Genomic DNA, 15,308 nt, shown 5'->3' on the forward strand with positions numbered 1-15,308 from the left:
ATTTTAAGTCAAAAACAGGCAAAACCAATGTGTACATTAGGTCATTTTGTGAAAGAAGCATGTTGCAAAAGATCAAATTCAAAAATAGGCACAACTGAACTTTAAAGTTGAGGAAACAAAAGCTTGAAAGGAAAGGAAAGAAATGAGACCTCAAGTTCTGGGCAAGCTCTTACTGGGCTACAGGTGTAGAGGTAAGAGTTATGTAGGGGCCTCCTTGAGGCTGGCAGCCTTCTGCTTCCTGACTTTCTTCATTTCTAAAGTACAATTCTAATATAACTCTCAAGGTTATGTGGGAATTAAAAAGTAGGGGAAATACCTGGCATGTTTATCAATAGGAGTCCCCTCCCTTTTCCCGACTCCTTACCTCACATTTCTTTCTCCCACCTGCCATTACTGGCCACACCAAGTCTCAAGCCTTGCTGGAAAGCTAGATGCTTTATTCCTTTAAATCCCTTTCTGGAGGCTGGCCAGTTACTTCAGTTGAGTGCGGTGTAATACATCAAGGTCAAGGGTTCGGATCCCTGTACCAGCCAGCCGCCAAAAATAATAATAATAATCCCTTTCTGATATATTCCTGCCAACCCTTCAGGAATATTTCCCACAGTAGTGGGAAGTAGAGTTTCTCCTCCCAGCCTCCCTGTCTGGCCTCTTTCTTCTTTGGGCTTTTAAACTTGAGAAGTCCCAAGGGCTGGGCCCTAGGCAGCCATCTCTTCTTCCTCCAAGTCTTAACTACTATTTTCTGCTGATGACTCAAAAAAAAGCTAGCTCCAGCCCTGACCATTCCACTGAGCTCCAGATTTACACATCTGGGCTAGCCAGTTAGCTCAATTGGTTAGAGCACAGCCTTGTAACACCAAGGACATGAGTTCAGGTCCCCATACCAGCCAGCCACCAAAAAGGAAGAAGAAAAAAAACATATTTACACATCAGCTGTTTAGTTGGTTTCTCTATTTGGGTGTCCAAGACACACATCAAACTTACCATCCAAAAGCAAATACTTGCTCTCTCTCTATAAATGGACTCCCTCCTCAGACTTCTCAGAAAATGGCACCATCAATGTCCACCCATTGTTAAAAGAAAAACCTAGGCATCGTCCTTGATTTCCTCTATCCACTCACATTCCACATGTCTAACTGGTAGTTCTGTCACAAAATATTTCAGCCTATCGCTTTGTCCAGCCCCACTACCACCTACCCAGTACAAGCCACAGACATCTCCTCTGCTCCTTGCTTCTACCTCTGTACCCCTTCATCCATTCTCCACCCAGCTGCTGAAATGGCTGTTTAAATATACAGACCATTTTTTCTCTCTTCCCTGCTGAAAGCCCTCCAGTAGCACTTCACATTAGTGTTAAACTCCTCACCCTGGCCAGGCAGGCCCTCCGCGAGCCATCCCCTGCCTACCTCTGTCCTGTTCTCTCCCTGCTCCCTGCAGTCTGGCATCACTGCCCCTCTGCAGTGCTGCTCCCCCAGGAGGCCCTGGTTAGTTATCCAGGGCTCAGCTCAGATGGCACTCTCAAGAGTAGCCCAAACCCTCAATCACATCACCCTATTTGATTTTCTCCATTGCTCTTATCAAATGATGCGTGTTGTTGTGTTTTGTTAATCGGTGGTAAGCCCCCAAGGGCAGAGTTTTGTTCCTGCTGTGTCACCAGCACCTAGAACAACCCCAGCCCAGAGCAGGTGCTGCACCATTGCACTGCCTAAATGCCCATCCCACTAGCTAGCAGATAGCCATGGCTTTTATTTGGTAGCTTAGTAGGATTAGAATTAACCACCCTGAAAAGAAGGATATAATATGTCAGAATGTTGTCTCCATCCAGTCATCATTTTCAGTCAGCAAATTTGGTTGAAATGCCTGTACCAGAGATAGTCATCTGTCCAGCAAAGAGTTGCTGCTTTCCCTCTGAGTCCCAGACTGCACTGGGGCATTGAGCACAGCTTCCCTTCAGCCCTGTGACCACACACAGGTTTCCTGGTGGTGGGCAGCAGCAGCAGCACAGCTTTGTCATAGTGCCATGTTGGGAGCCACCAGGATCAGAGGAAGAGAAATATAGGCTTGGGCTTGGCTGCTGCTATCTGTCTAATCAAATTGAAGGTCATGGAGCACCTTGATTGGAAACCAGGTGTTTTTGTGATTTGGAGAGGCATGAAGAAGGGACCAGAGAAAATAATTTTCTTTCTCCAAAGAATCTATCTCCAAGACCCCCAAGAGTCACTCTTTCAGAACCAGCACACCCGTGAGGTGATATGGGAAGAAAGCAGTGGAAAAGAAAGTTAATTAAAATCACCTTCCTTTCATTCTGACCCTTGAAACATTTGTAAGTTAGATCCTCTTCCAGAGGCAGGTAGGCAGTCCTATGCATTATGGGGCAGATTGCTTCTTTCAATTGCATTTCTCAGGCTAGAAAAGTTGCTGTCTCACTGTATTGATCCCGGAGCTTTACTCAAGCCTTGGGGTGCTTCGTTTGTCTGTTTCTTTGTGGTGCTGAGAACTGAAGTTTACCCACTTTCCATCCCATGTTTGTGCTGCACTGAATGCTTTCTTGGGAAACCAGATGCTGGGTTTGCTCAGAACAGTGTAATCATTATGCAGCCCTGGAATGTCCTCAGTTATGTATACAAGAGGCCTCACAGGTGGTCAGCCACGGGATGACCACATGATGGAGCTTTTGGAGGTCAGCACACCATTAGGCCTTCCCACCCTCAAAGCGCTCTCTGACCGTTTGACGAGTGAATTCCCAGACACTAGGTACTGATATTCCTTGGTGGCATTTTCTACCCTTCTTTTGTCCTCTTCTTCAATTTCTCCCTCCCCTCCATTGGCCTGGATATCAAGAAAATTGGTGGCAGAAAAGTGATTTGGGTTGGAACATCCAAAAGATGTCAGATCCTGTTGCGTCTAACCTGGTTCTGAAAGGAAAAACTAGAACATCCCTTAGGTTCTTGATGCTATTAGCATATCTTATTAATGAAAGTGAAGACCTGCTGCCTCTTAAACGGGCCACAAAAGGCAATAGTAGTAGAAAGAGATGATATATCCCCCACCCCCAGGCTTCCCTGTGGGCTGGGCTGACCCAGGCTTGGTCCCCAGGAGAGCTGTGCACAGGCCAAAAAAGCACCAAGACGGAAAATGAGCAAGAGCCATGATTCCCATTGCACTTGTCAGCAGGTGGGTCTGTTCTGGGACTGCAACCCACTTAAAGTACCTGAAAATTTCCTGAGGCCCAGTTGAAAATAGGTGAACACTCAGGTCACCTTTGAGGAAGTGGCCTTCCTAACAAGTTCTTCCCTTTTTGGAGCATCTGGTCTTTTGATCTTTGTTCCAGTTGTCCTGCGTTCTGAGGCTCTGAAGTGATAGAGTTAGGTCAGAAAAGGGAAGCAAGAACCCATACCCCATAACAACTCTCATAGCTGTTTTTGGTTTTATTGTTTTCAAAACACTTCTCAGAGTTTCATTGTATTGTCAGAGGGATATTGTAATTTTTATTCCTGTTTTTGTGTGGGGTTTTGAGCAGCAGTGGGAGGTGGGGGGTTTGGCGGCTGGCTGGTACAGGGATCCAAACCCTAGACATTGGTGTTAGCACCATGCTCCAATCAACTGAACTAACTGGCCAGCCCTATTCCTGTTTTACATAGAAGAAGAAAATAAGACACAGAAAATTAAAGATCTTACCCAAAGTCACACAAACAGTAAATGTCAAAGCCACTCTTATCCTCGGCATCTCTTCGGTCTCGGCAGTGGGGGAGCCAATCCCAGTGGAAGTTTTGTTCATGGTCAGCTCTTGGCAGTAAACCAAGGCCAGCACAAGGATCCTGTTAGTAGCTGCAGATGGCTGCAAATGGGGAATAAAGTCACCAGACCTGTCTTGATGGCCTTTGTCTGGGTTGCCCTTGAGAATTCAATTGCATCCTGCACATGTTCTCCTCATTGCTGAAGGCCTTCCCCAAGCCTGAACTCTGCCTGCACCTGCCTGTTTAGGGCCCAGCTGGGCTTCACTCTTGATAGTCTCAAGGTCAGCTGGACCCAGCACAGCTTCTGGAAACCTGCAAGGCCTTTATTCATGCTGAGTGAAGATCGTAATTTAAGTATCACTTCCTCTTCTTTAAAGGAAAGTCAGGAAGAAAGACCACAAATGCTCGAAGCTGCATACTTCCTCCTCCTTCCTTCCACCTGATCTCCCAGAGAAGCGCTGGGAGATCTTTACTGAAACACACCCTAAATTCCTCATGCACCCATGGGCGAATGACAGCACAGCACAGCACAATCTCATGCAGAGGTTTACCCCTTTTTCTGCTGGCACTTCTAGGGGACAGAGCACATTGTTGTCAAAACACTGATTCCCATGGTAGCGAGCCTCACCCAGGGCCAGTGAGGCTGGGCTAGAGGGATGATTGATTGTAGTGAGAAAAAGCCTCTTGGCCCATTTTGTTTACCAGCCCCCACTTGAGAATCACAGGTCTGTTGTAGATGGGAACTGAATTTGTTCTGTTTGTGTCTACACTTCCCCACCCCAGTCTCCCCCATTTTCTTTCTTTAGCAAAAGGGGTCCTGCTTTCTTGACCAGGGAATCTGAAGTTCAAATTTATCTGGGCGTCCTATATTTTTACTTGCTAAATCTGACAACTCTGACCCTGAGGGCATGTATCAAACCTAAGAACAGGCTGTGTCATTGTGTTTCCAGCCATTCTGGCATCGTCAATTCTTTTGACACAGCAGCGCAGTTCCTGATCCAGACCAGGTGATGGTTACTAGTTGCTGATAACATGCCTGGAGACTTGGACCATCTACAGCCCTCAGGACTCTGGTGGAAGGAAGCTGGCTTCCTAAACTGATAGTGAAAGCATTGGCTACCATTTTATTGAGCACCTGCTCTGTGCCAGGCATTATGTATACCTATTTCATTTAATCCTCACAACAGCCCTTCAGAGTAGAGACACTTAGCCTTTTTTAAAAAATAGATTAGGGGGCCGGCCCGTGGCTCACTCGGTAGAGTGTGGTGCTGATAGCACCAAGGCCATGGGTTCGGATCCCATATAGGGATGGCTGGTTAGCTCACTGGGTGAGCGTGGTGCTGACAACACCAAGTCAAGGGTTAAGATCCCCTTACCGGTCATCTTTTAAAAAAAAAAAAAAAAATAGATTAGGAAACAATTGGCAAGGTTATGTGGCTTACCCAGAGTCACACAGCCAGGAAATGACAAAATTCAAATTCAGAGCCCTCTGGCATCTGAGCCTGTACCTTTCTGACCAGCACTCTGCAGTAAGGGCTAGGGTTAGTGGCCGCAGGCTTGGCTGGAAAGCAGGTGGAATGGACCGGACTTCACAGGGTGCTGCTGGGAGGGAAAGCGAGGCCCTGAACTGAGCAAAGAAACACAGGTTCCTGAACCTGGTAACATTCTCACTATAAACATAACGACCTTGTAATGACAGATGCACATTTTCCACAGCTCAACAAAATAAAAATTAGAGCAGAGATTCAATTATGTCTCCCATTTTCAATGGCAATTTTGCTCTCTCAGTAGATTAATTAGCAGCAGAGATCTCCAACCCCCAGGCAAATCGCAGCACACTTTATGGCCAGAAGGTGCATTAAAATGCAGCTGTATCTCATTAAGTAGCCAGCCTCGCTCCCTGCAAGTGAGCTTGCCTACTTCCGTCTGTGCGTCCTTGCCATCATGCCAAAGGAGGGAGGGCCAAGGAAACCTTGTTTGCTGAACCTGCCTCCAGATTAGGGAGCAAAGTGCCACTCTTTTAAGGGGGCCCTATATGTGGACCACAAAGGCCCTTAATCTCATTCCCTTAGAGGAATTTAGGGAAAGGCCTCTCCTGTCATCTTAGCAGAAGCAACCTGGCCCCCAACTGGATGGAGGACACCAAGAAGAAGAGAGAAGGATGAGGGGAAGGAAAGAGCTAAAAGCAATAAATAGCCTCTAAAGTGTGTGTTTTATGTACTTCAGCTCACGTCACCTTCACTGCAGCCCTATGGATTGTTTTATTATCTTATTCCCCTTGCAGATGCACATTTTTCATGTTGGAGTGTATATATGCAGGATGCATACCTCTCTCTAAGGCTAGGAAATAATGGCATCATCATGTGTCTCTGAGGAAAAATGAGACTCAGATGTTCAGTCCTTGACCAACATTGCCCAGTTAATGTGTAACAGAGCTAGGATTTGAACCTGTGCTTGGCTAAGCTCTGTTCTTTCTTCCTCCCTTAAGGTCTTGTTACAAAATTGCAACATTTTCCTGCCACCAAGCCCTAATAGACCTTCCCTTTGATAAATTGTTGCCGTCTCCTTTGCATTTTATTTTCATTCAGGTCTGAAGCAGAAACATCCTTGTTTAGATCAAATGTGAGTGGTTTGGATGTTACTGAAAGTCATGGGCAGTCACTCTGAGCATCAGCTATGTTACCTGTTTGCATTTGCTGCAACCCAGTTTATACCCAGGGGCGAGGGTACAGTGCAGGGGAGACACTTTCTCCTACTGGATTCTGCTGACTTTTTTTTCCATCTTCTTCCAGGTACATTGAACGGAAAGCATTTCTAGACCGAGTGGATCACAGACAGTTTGAAATTGAACGAGATCTCAGGCTGAGCAAAATGAAACCTTGACATTATGGGGAATGTCAATAGCAGCTTAATCCTGTTTACATTGTGACCTTTTTGTGCATCTGTGAAGTATTTTCAGTGTTTCTCACCAACTGTTTCCCAGCAAGGTCTCTTTTCCTACAACGAAGTTCTGTGTATCTTGATTTCACATGGTTTCATTCATTTTACTTTTAAAAGTTTGTCCTTAAATAAATAAGTAAAATAAAAGTTGGTCCTATGAGAGGCTGGTGGAGATGATGGGTTCCCAAACCTTCCCTTTATTCTGCTGCAGAGTCCTGCCCAGGCCAGGCCGACATGTTCCTGGCCTGTCCAGGCTGGCAAAGGTCCTGTCATCCTTGGCCCGGATACCTAAGGAAGGAGACTGACTAGCATGTGTGGAATGCCAGGTCCCTGGGCAGTTTGTTCTCAGTTCTGCTCGGGCTTCTCTCCTGACCTCTTCTGTCTCCTGGAGGGGATTCCTGCTGATACTATGTAAGGCTGAAAATAAGGACATATTATTACTGATTAGGGATTTTTTTCTCTTCAGCATTTTTCCTCTTCCCGAAGAAAAGTCAACTTCAGATGTGTTCTCACCTCAATAATTCTTTAATTTTTGGTCTGTCAAAGAATATTCTAAAGGACTCTTTCTTTTTTACATTCCTTGAGAAAATTTAAATTCCAGACTTCCTGATTAGAGTCAGATGTTCCCTACGGAGAAACAAGCAAGAGAGTAACGAACAAACCTTTGGTGAAGAGAGAAGTGGGGGTAGAGACCATTTATGTTAATAAAGCATTGAGCCCCACAACCTGCTCCTGAGGTATGTGTGGGGATGGGGGCGCTGTGTGTGTGTTGCCCAAGAAATGAACAGGTTTAGGTGAAGGTAGCATTCCAAAGACTGGGATTCATTCTCTGCTTGGACCTCTACCAGCTATGTGTGTGACCTTGACTACAGGTCACTTTTGTGAGCCTCCATTTTCTGGTCTGTAAATGGTATGAGTAACAACAGTGCCTCAGAGGGTTGAAATGGGTTAGAGACTGACCTGAGAGGTATGAGCTCTCACTTACGGCGGGTCTCCCCATCCAGGCCTCTAGTATTTGGTCAGAGTTCATGGCAACCAGGACCTGATTGTCAGCACTAGATGGTTGTGCATCATGGATCTTATTACTTAGAAAGGTAGTTTACAGGCTCCTTTAACAGAATTGTCTGTTCACATTCACTCTGAGAAAGGATTCTAGAAGTGGTAATAGAGCATTTCAGGCCAGTGTCAGAACAGGTGGCCTGTGAGATCTCATTTATGGTCCTGCACTGGGACACAGGAATAAAAGAGGAAAGTCCTTTAACCTAAGACCAGTCAGCATTTTGATCAGGGTAGGACACCCAGACCTGCAGGAGGTAGCAGCCTAGATTCGAGATGAAGTCCTGCCTGGTGGCCCTCTCTGGTGCATCATCCATTAATCACTGCCCTATGGATGACTATTCCCCTGACTTTTCTCTGGAGTTCTGAGTGCCTCTAGCATTCCATTTCATACAGTTCCTCTTAGCAGCCAGTGGATCAACAGTGCATGCTCTGGCTCCTCTCCCTGTTTGAAAATGATCTGGAGGACTGGCCCGTGGCTTACTCAAGAGAGTGCAGTACTGATAACACCAAGGCCACAGGTTCAGATCTATGAAAAAAAAAAAAGATCTGGAATTTTATAGAATAAATGGTGCTGAATTCAGAGTAAGTTAGGGGGGTTCTTTTTAGCAAATGTTCACACCTTTGAATCCTAAGGTTTTGTTTTTTGGTTTTGAGGGGTTTTTTTGCTTTGTTTTTTGGTTTTTGTGGCTAGCCTAAAGCCTAAGATATTAAAACAAAAGCTGCAAGAGCATGCTGGGTTCATGGCCCAAGTGGATTTGCTGTTCTTGGTTTGCTTCAAGGCATGGAGAGAAAAGTCAGATATGTCAGTGAAAATCATAACTGTGTGCCTTGGTCCTGCCTGTCTCATTCAGGATCCATCCCTTGCATAAGCCTCTGTCTCCTGCATTAGATTAATGTCACAGTTCTATAGAAAGGTCGATTTCTTCTGCTGTGTCTTGACTGGGTACATCTTTTCCCAGCAGGTTTGCTGCACACATTTGACCTCCACCCGGTGACTCTTCACCTATTCATGAGACTAGTCCGTTAGTCTCTTTTTGACAAAATCTGGCCACTTATCAGGGAACATGTAGCTATTTGCACCATTCCTGTTACAGATGCCCTGCCTCCCACCTTGTAGATGTCTGCTTTGTTGTCCCACACATTCACATTCTTTTTTTTTTTTTTTTTTTTTTTAAAGATGACCGGTAAGGGGATCTTAACCCTTGACCACGCTCTCCCAAATGAGCTAACTGGCCATCCCTATATGGGATCCGAACCCGTGGCCTTGGTGTTATCAGCACCACACTCTCCCGAGTGAGCCACGGGCCGGCCCCACATTCACATTCTAAGCTGTGTCATTTGCCTTGGCTTCAGCTGTTTCCCTCTTGATCTGCATGGAACCTCTTTAAAAGCCTCCTGTACTGAACTCACTTCATCTCACTGTTGAAGCACTTCCTCTGGCTGATACATGTGCACGTGTATGTGCACACATCTCATCTTACAATGAGACTTTTAAAATTAAGCTTCAAAGCAGACCTTCATTCATGTTTCACTGGCCACAGCTGGGTCATTGGACCTTATCTAGCTGCAGGGGAGGCTGGGAAAGTGAGTGTTTCGCATTTCCAGCCTCTGTCATGGAGGACAGGGAGGGAGGAAGTTAGGCGTAGCTGATAGGTCAGCAGCCAGTGTGCCTGGCACACTCAGTCTTTGTCATAAACCAACAGGCTTTTCTCCATTTATTCTTTAAAATTGTCCCAGAGGAGTGGGTAGGGTTAGAGATGGAACAAGATGGGCCATGTGTTGATAATTGTTGAAGCTGGCTGAGGAGTATATTAGGTTCATTATGCTATCCCCTCTACTTTTATATAGATTTGAATTTTTCATAATGAAACATTTATAAAAATTGTCCTAGAGAGGGAGAATTGAGCATGGTATAAGGAAGGACTTTGAAGTGCTTCAAGCTGTCTTAGAGCAGCAGCCTTCTGAACCCCGCTTCCCTACCCTGCAGGGCTGATGGTGGCCGGGAATGTAGTAGAGGACCCTGGTCTAAGAAGGAGGTCCTCTCTGTCTCCTAGATCCTGTGTCTGTTTTAACAACTTAGAAACCAAGCTTTGCAGATTCTGTGTCATCTCATCTTCCCAGACTCTGATGTGCCTCCTCTCACCCCTTATGCTCACTCCTAGCTGTTGTGGATCCATCCAGTTCGAGGGTCTGAGGAACTAACCAGTAAGACAGTCCTTGGGCATTGGCAGCAGGTCTCTTTAAATGAGTGGCTGTTTCTCATAAGTGTAAACCAGCCCCCAGGAAATGGAAGTCTTCTCAGGCCTGCCTGATTACCCACAGTGAGCTGAGTGCTGTGTCTGCAGGATGGGGTGTGTGCCCTGCGCCTGCTAGTGACCCAGGCAGAGGACTGCATAGATGGGCATACACAGGGTACTTGGGGCAGGTGTGGGCCACCATTGGGCCTTCCTCCTGGTTATCTGTGCTCCTGCCTGAGTGCATCCGTGCCCCTGCCTGAGTGCATCCATGCCCTTGGTGGGACCTGCCTTCCCAGCCAGCATTGCTACCTGTCCCAACCACTTCCTACCTCACTCTCAAAGGACTGAGCTGCCTCAACCAATGCCTGGCCTTTCTCAGCAAGCCCACTGAGGCCAGGCTGGGTGGTGGGGCTTCCTCAAGTGTGTTCATCTTTGATCAAGGATTACCTTTTCCATTAAAGTCTTGGTTGAAACCATGGCAGACACTATCTAGCCCACAGTTTTTAAGAACAGTGAATATTATTTTCTGTAGCTCTTCACATCGACATTTAGTGAAAACTGATCTAACTCCCAAAGGAAATGATGCCCCTTTGTCCAGGATTTGGGAATCATCAACGACAATGTTTGCAGGAAGTGGAGAGAATGAGTCAGTGCTAAGAGGCAGTTTGGCAGCCCTTTTCTGGTACAGTGCTTGTCCCTTGCTGTGGCGGGAATGACTGACAAAGATGTTGAAGGACACCTTAACTGGTCCTGAGGAGTCCAGAGACTCCCTGGGAGTTGAGTTTCCTGGCCTTGCTCTTGCCATCAGTCCTTTGTCTTCTCCATGTCCCCAGATGGGTGTGTCAGATTTCCAGGGTATCTGGTACCTTCTCATTACTGAAAAAACTGCCGTAAAACAGTATAAGTTCAAAAAATAAAACAAGCCTCTTTCTGTGCTCTGCTCACCTATTTCCTGAGGAGTGCAGTGCTCTAATTAGGAACTCTGCAGAAGGTCTCTAGGGGATAAAGGGACCAAATTAAGCACCAAGTCTTGAGTGAGCTGCATACTATTGGAGCTAATGAGGAAGAACTGGACGACTGAGAGCCCTGGAGGACACTCGGCCACATGCCTGTCTTCATGAGAACTGTATCGTATGGCAGATTAGCTGTTGTCTGACACCACAGAAGGGCGAGGAGCAGAGTGGAGTGACAGTACTTCTGGCGCCCAAGCAGGGACCAGGAGGGCCAGCTGATAGGCTGTCCAGGTGTTGTGCTGCCTCCTGGCATCAGCAGAACGGGGGTGTGGTTGGTGTAGCAAGATGTAGTGTGTAATGTGGTATAGTTAGCATGGCATGGTGTGTTGTCAGTGTGATGTGGTTGGTGTGGTATGGCGTGGCGTGGTGGTAATGGCCTAGAACAGGCTGTCAAGGGTGTAGTGTTCTGCCTTTTGGTATCAGTCCTTAGGCAGAACTGGAATCTCTCAGGCATGTTGGATAAGACTCATGACTTTTTTAACTACCCAAACCTAGATGTAAACAAACAGGAATTGGTATGAGAATGGTGGGCTCCTGAGGAAGGATCAGAAGCTCTTAGCTTTATCAACAAATGATCAGGTTGTCCCGTGGGCCAGGTGCTTCTTCACATGTTATCTCATTAGATCCTCTCCACACTTTTCAAAGAAGGAAACTTGCCTGAGGTCGTCCAGTGAAACAGCCAGTGGTCACACTCACATGGCATGACTGGAGGGCAAAAGCTGGGAGTAGATAAGACTGAGCCTGTCATCCATTCTGGATTCCAGTGCCATGTTGGAGGATTCCTGTTGGAAAGGGAAGACATGAGTGCAAGGGGACAGAAGAACCAAAGGTTGAGGAGTTGCTTGCAGTTGAAGAGAATGGCAGCTGACAGACTTTGGGGCCAAAAGTGTGTATAAGAGCACACCAAGGACGTGGGCGCACTGGCCTCAGCTCCCACACTGGGGCAGTGTCTGAGCCGCACTCTGTGGTGGCAGAGATGTGCTGCTGAGAAGCCCTCACCCAGATGCCCTTTGGCCTTGGTTCATACGGGCCTGGTGGCAAGCTCTGCTCCATGATTCAGTTTCTGTGCTGAGCGGTATAGGGACTGTTCCCTCTCCGCTTTGGGATGCTGCTGGTTTTAGGGAGTAAGGGGAAGAAGGACAGACTGCTCAGGTGACTGCAGCCACTGGGTGTGCTGAAGGCTCAGAGGGTCGAGGGGTAAGTTCTGCTCCCACTGCACCTCCTTCTCTGTACTCCCAGGTAGGCCCAGGGTTCCCACCTCAGCCTTTTCTGCAAAGTTTTTTTTTCTGCTGCTTTTTTTTTATACCCTCCTGGGGTAACTTAGATCCAAAAATACATACTACCAGATGAAACCTTTGTGCACAGGCAGGTTGAAGTTAACCCCAACAAGGAAACTGGGACGTGGAAGTCAGCAGAGTCCTCCCTGGTACACTGCGCCCAAACCAGAGGCCCTCCCTCAAGATCTCCTCTCCATGGTCTGCAGCAAGCTTCGTTTGTGATCTCAGAAAGCTGATGGCTAGACTGTTGAGTCTATGCTCTTATAAGGTACAGGGTGGCCATGCCAGGGATCCTGAGGGTGAGAAACTAATGTAATCTGAGGAGAGCACCATTGGGTCAGACACTGTGATGGACATCCTGCCTCTACCCTTCCTACCTCTGTGATCCAGCTAATCCCTCACCCAGAGTCTCAGATCCCTCGTCTTCAAATGGCTGCTGAGAATGGTTAATAATCTTGCTCTGCCAACCTCACAACCTTTTATTAAAGGAAATACACTGTACAGGTATTGTTACTATAATTAAATTGTGCACCTGGTTCCTCGTTCCCCAAGAAAGCCAAACTTATGGGAGTATACATTAGTATCCCTTTGAAGAACACTTTGGCCATGTCTAATAACTCTGGAGCTGTACCAGCCCATGACAGAACAGCTGTACTGGGTTTACATCCTGTGGTAGCAGCAGGACATGCACAAGGAGGCAGGAGTATTGATAATTGTAAAAACCTGCAAACCATTGTACAAGAGAACAAAATTCTATACCCTCCTAGGGTCTCCTGCTGGTCCTAAGAATTAAACTCACATGACAGATTAACAGGAGAAAAGCCCTAGTTATTTCATTTTACGTGTACATAGGTGTCCTCACAAGAAATATGAAGACCCAAAGACACAGAGTTGAACCCTTATATACCGAGCCGGGCAAAGAGTAGTAAGCTGTGAAAATGTGACAAGGCAAAGGAGCTTGGACTGGTTTAGTTAATAGGGCGGAGAAGTGACTAGGAAGATATGGGTTAGTTTAACAAGGTTTGTTTTTATAGATTTGTGTCAGCCTTGACTTCCTGTCCTTGGTGATAACATCTTTCCTTCTGGTATAGGGAAGGACACACTTCCCATGGGAATTTCATCTCCGGCTTTTAAGAAAAAGAAGAAAAGTCAGAATGTCCTTCTTACATCTGCTATTTTTCAAGTGTCTTTAACACAAAATAGTCCATAGCCCAGAGTGGCATATTTTGGGGTGGCATGTTCTGAACTCCTTCACAACCCCCACCCCAACTGGGAGAATAGATCAAATGTGAAATAGTCACAGAATGGCTTATGATCTGGCCACAAAATAAAACGAGCCAGGGCCACATGCATCAACACAGATGAGCCTCTTAAAGCAGCATTGACGCAAAAAGTAAATTGCAGAGACCTAACGTAGGGCCCTAGCTGTACAAGTTTAAAAACATGCAAATATAGAGCTGAGGGTTGCCCACCTTTGTGAATGTACTAAACACTGAATCGTACACTTCAAAATGGTTAGTGTTATGTTCTGTGAATCTCACTTCAATAAAAAAATTTAAACACGTGAAAGATACTATATATAGTGACAAACACTAAGCTCAGCATAGTGGGCACCTCTTATGAGGGAGGGAAGGCCATATGATCAGAGAAAGAAAAACAAAGCTTCATTTACAGGCGTGGTTTTATATCTTAAATTGGGAGGTGGGGACACAGATATTTCTTACATTATTCATTATCTTCTATTTATCTGAAATATTTCAAGATAAATTATTTTGTTCTATTTTTTTTTTTTTTTTTCCCATTAGCCTGAGTTCATTTGTAATCTACTTTTAGGAGAAGAAATTGTAATAATAACAAAAACCCACATAAAGTATTTTTTTTTAAATCGTATATCTAGAGTATGTTCTGTTTTCTGTATACATTCAGCTCATCGCATGTAGTACATCTTTGTCCAAATATCTATTTAATAGGAACTACTGGTTAGAATTAGGATTCCGTGGTAATGCAAATCTTCAATCATCAAAAATTGAGTTAATTTAATTTTTCTCACTGTTAACATTTATGAAGGCAGAAAAGTAAGCTGATTTTGTGTAAGAAAGAGTTTCTATAGCAAGGGCAGAAACAAATAAAAATTCTTATTTGTCACCTAAGCAGAAACTCCAATGAATGGGGGCCGGGCTGTGGCTCACTCGGGAGAGTGTGGTGCTGATAACGCCAAGGCCACGGGTTTGGATCCCATGTAGGGATGGCCAGTTTGCTCACTGGGTGAGTGTGGTGCTGACAACACCAAGTCAAGTGTTAAGATCCCCTTACTGGTCATCTTTAAAAAAAAAGAAACTCCAATGAATAAAGTTCTATTTTTATTTTGGCAGCTGGCTGTAAGGGAATCTGAATCCTTGACCTCGGTGTTATCAGCACCATGCTCTAACCAAGTGAGCTAACTGGCTAGCCCAAGATAAGTTGTTTTAGAAGAGAAGTAACATGTAAACTTGCATCACTTCAGTCAGTCTCCTTCCCAGAGATCCAAGGAAAAGGCAGTTCAAGGACGGAAGGGTTGCCATGGTGGTGAGCTTGCTGGGCATCAGGGAGCTTTCTTTGCATAGCATTCTGGGCTAGCAGGCATTCCAGAGTGATTCTCCCTCCTCCCCCCCGCGCCACCAAGTGGCTACTGGAACATTTCCCAGGAGATGAGTGACTCACATAGGTGACCTGCCAGGTGCCCCCTACTCCCTTTTCTCTGACAAGCATGTTCAGGATGGCTGAGGGGGCAGGGCCGGGCCTCGCCTCATGCCCCCCCAGTGCAGCCCCATGGTCGGATTGCACCTGCCAGCCAATGTTGCAAAACCTGCCAACTCAGCTTCCCCTCACCCCACAGCCTTGACAGATGAATGCACAGAAACAGGACATGAACAGGCCATATGTTAGGAAGTAGCTGTGGCAGGCCTCAACTTGTTAGATGCAAAATAAATGGTTCCTGACCTGGATAAATGAGCTTGAAATTTAAAGACACCAAAATGGATTAGAGTCCATGTCTGGGTTTTCTGGTGG

At 46.0% G+C, this 15,308-nt stretch overlaps 1 protein-coding gene across 1 annotated transcript in view; it reads left to right on the forward strand.

Annotated features, from left to right (window-relative positions):
* Positions 1–7,434, forward strand: part of CFDP1 (craniofacial development protein 1) — a 131,427-nt gene extending 123,993 nt beyond the window's left edge. Inside the window, exon 7 of the mRNA XM_063112181.1 lies at positions 6,527–7,434. Within this exon, the coding sequence (XP_062968251.1) occupies positions 6,527–6,617 (91 nt within the window). The 3' untranslated portion in view covers positions 6,618–7,434. The remainder of the gene's footprint in view (positions 1–6,526) is intronic.
* The last annotated feature ends 7,874 nt before the right edge of the window (positions 7,435–15,308 follow it).

The sequence above is a fragment of the Cynocephalus volans genome, chromosome 10, assembly GCF_027409185.1.
Source record: "Cynocephalus volans isolate mCynVol1 chromosome 10, mCynVol1.pri, whole genome shotgun sequence".
NCBI lineage: Eukaryota > Metazoa > Chordata > Mammalia > Dermoptera > Cynocephalidae > Cynocephalus > Cynocephalus volans.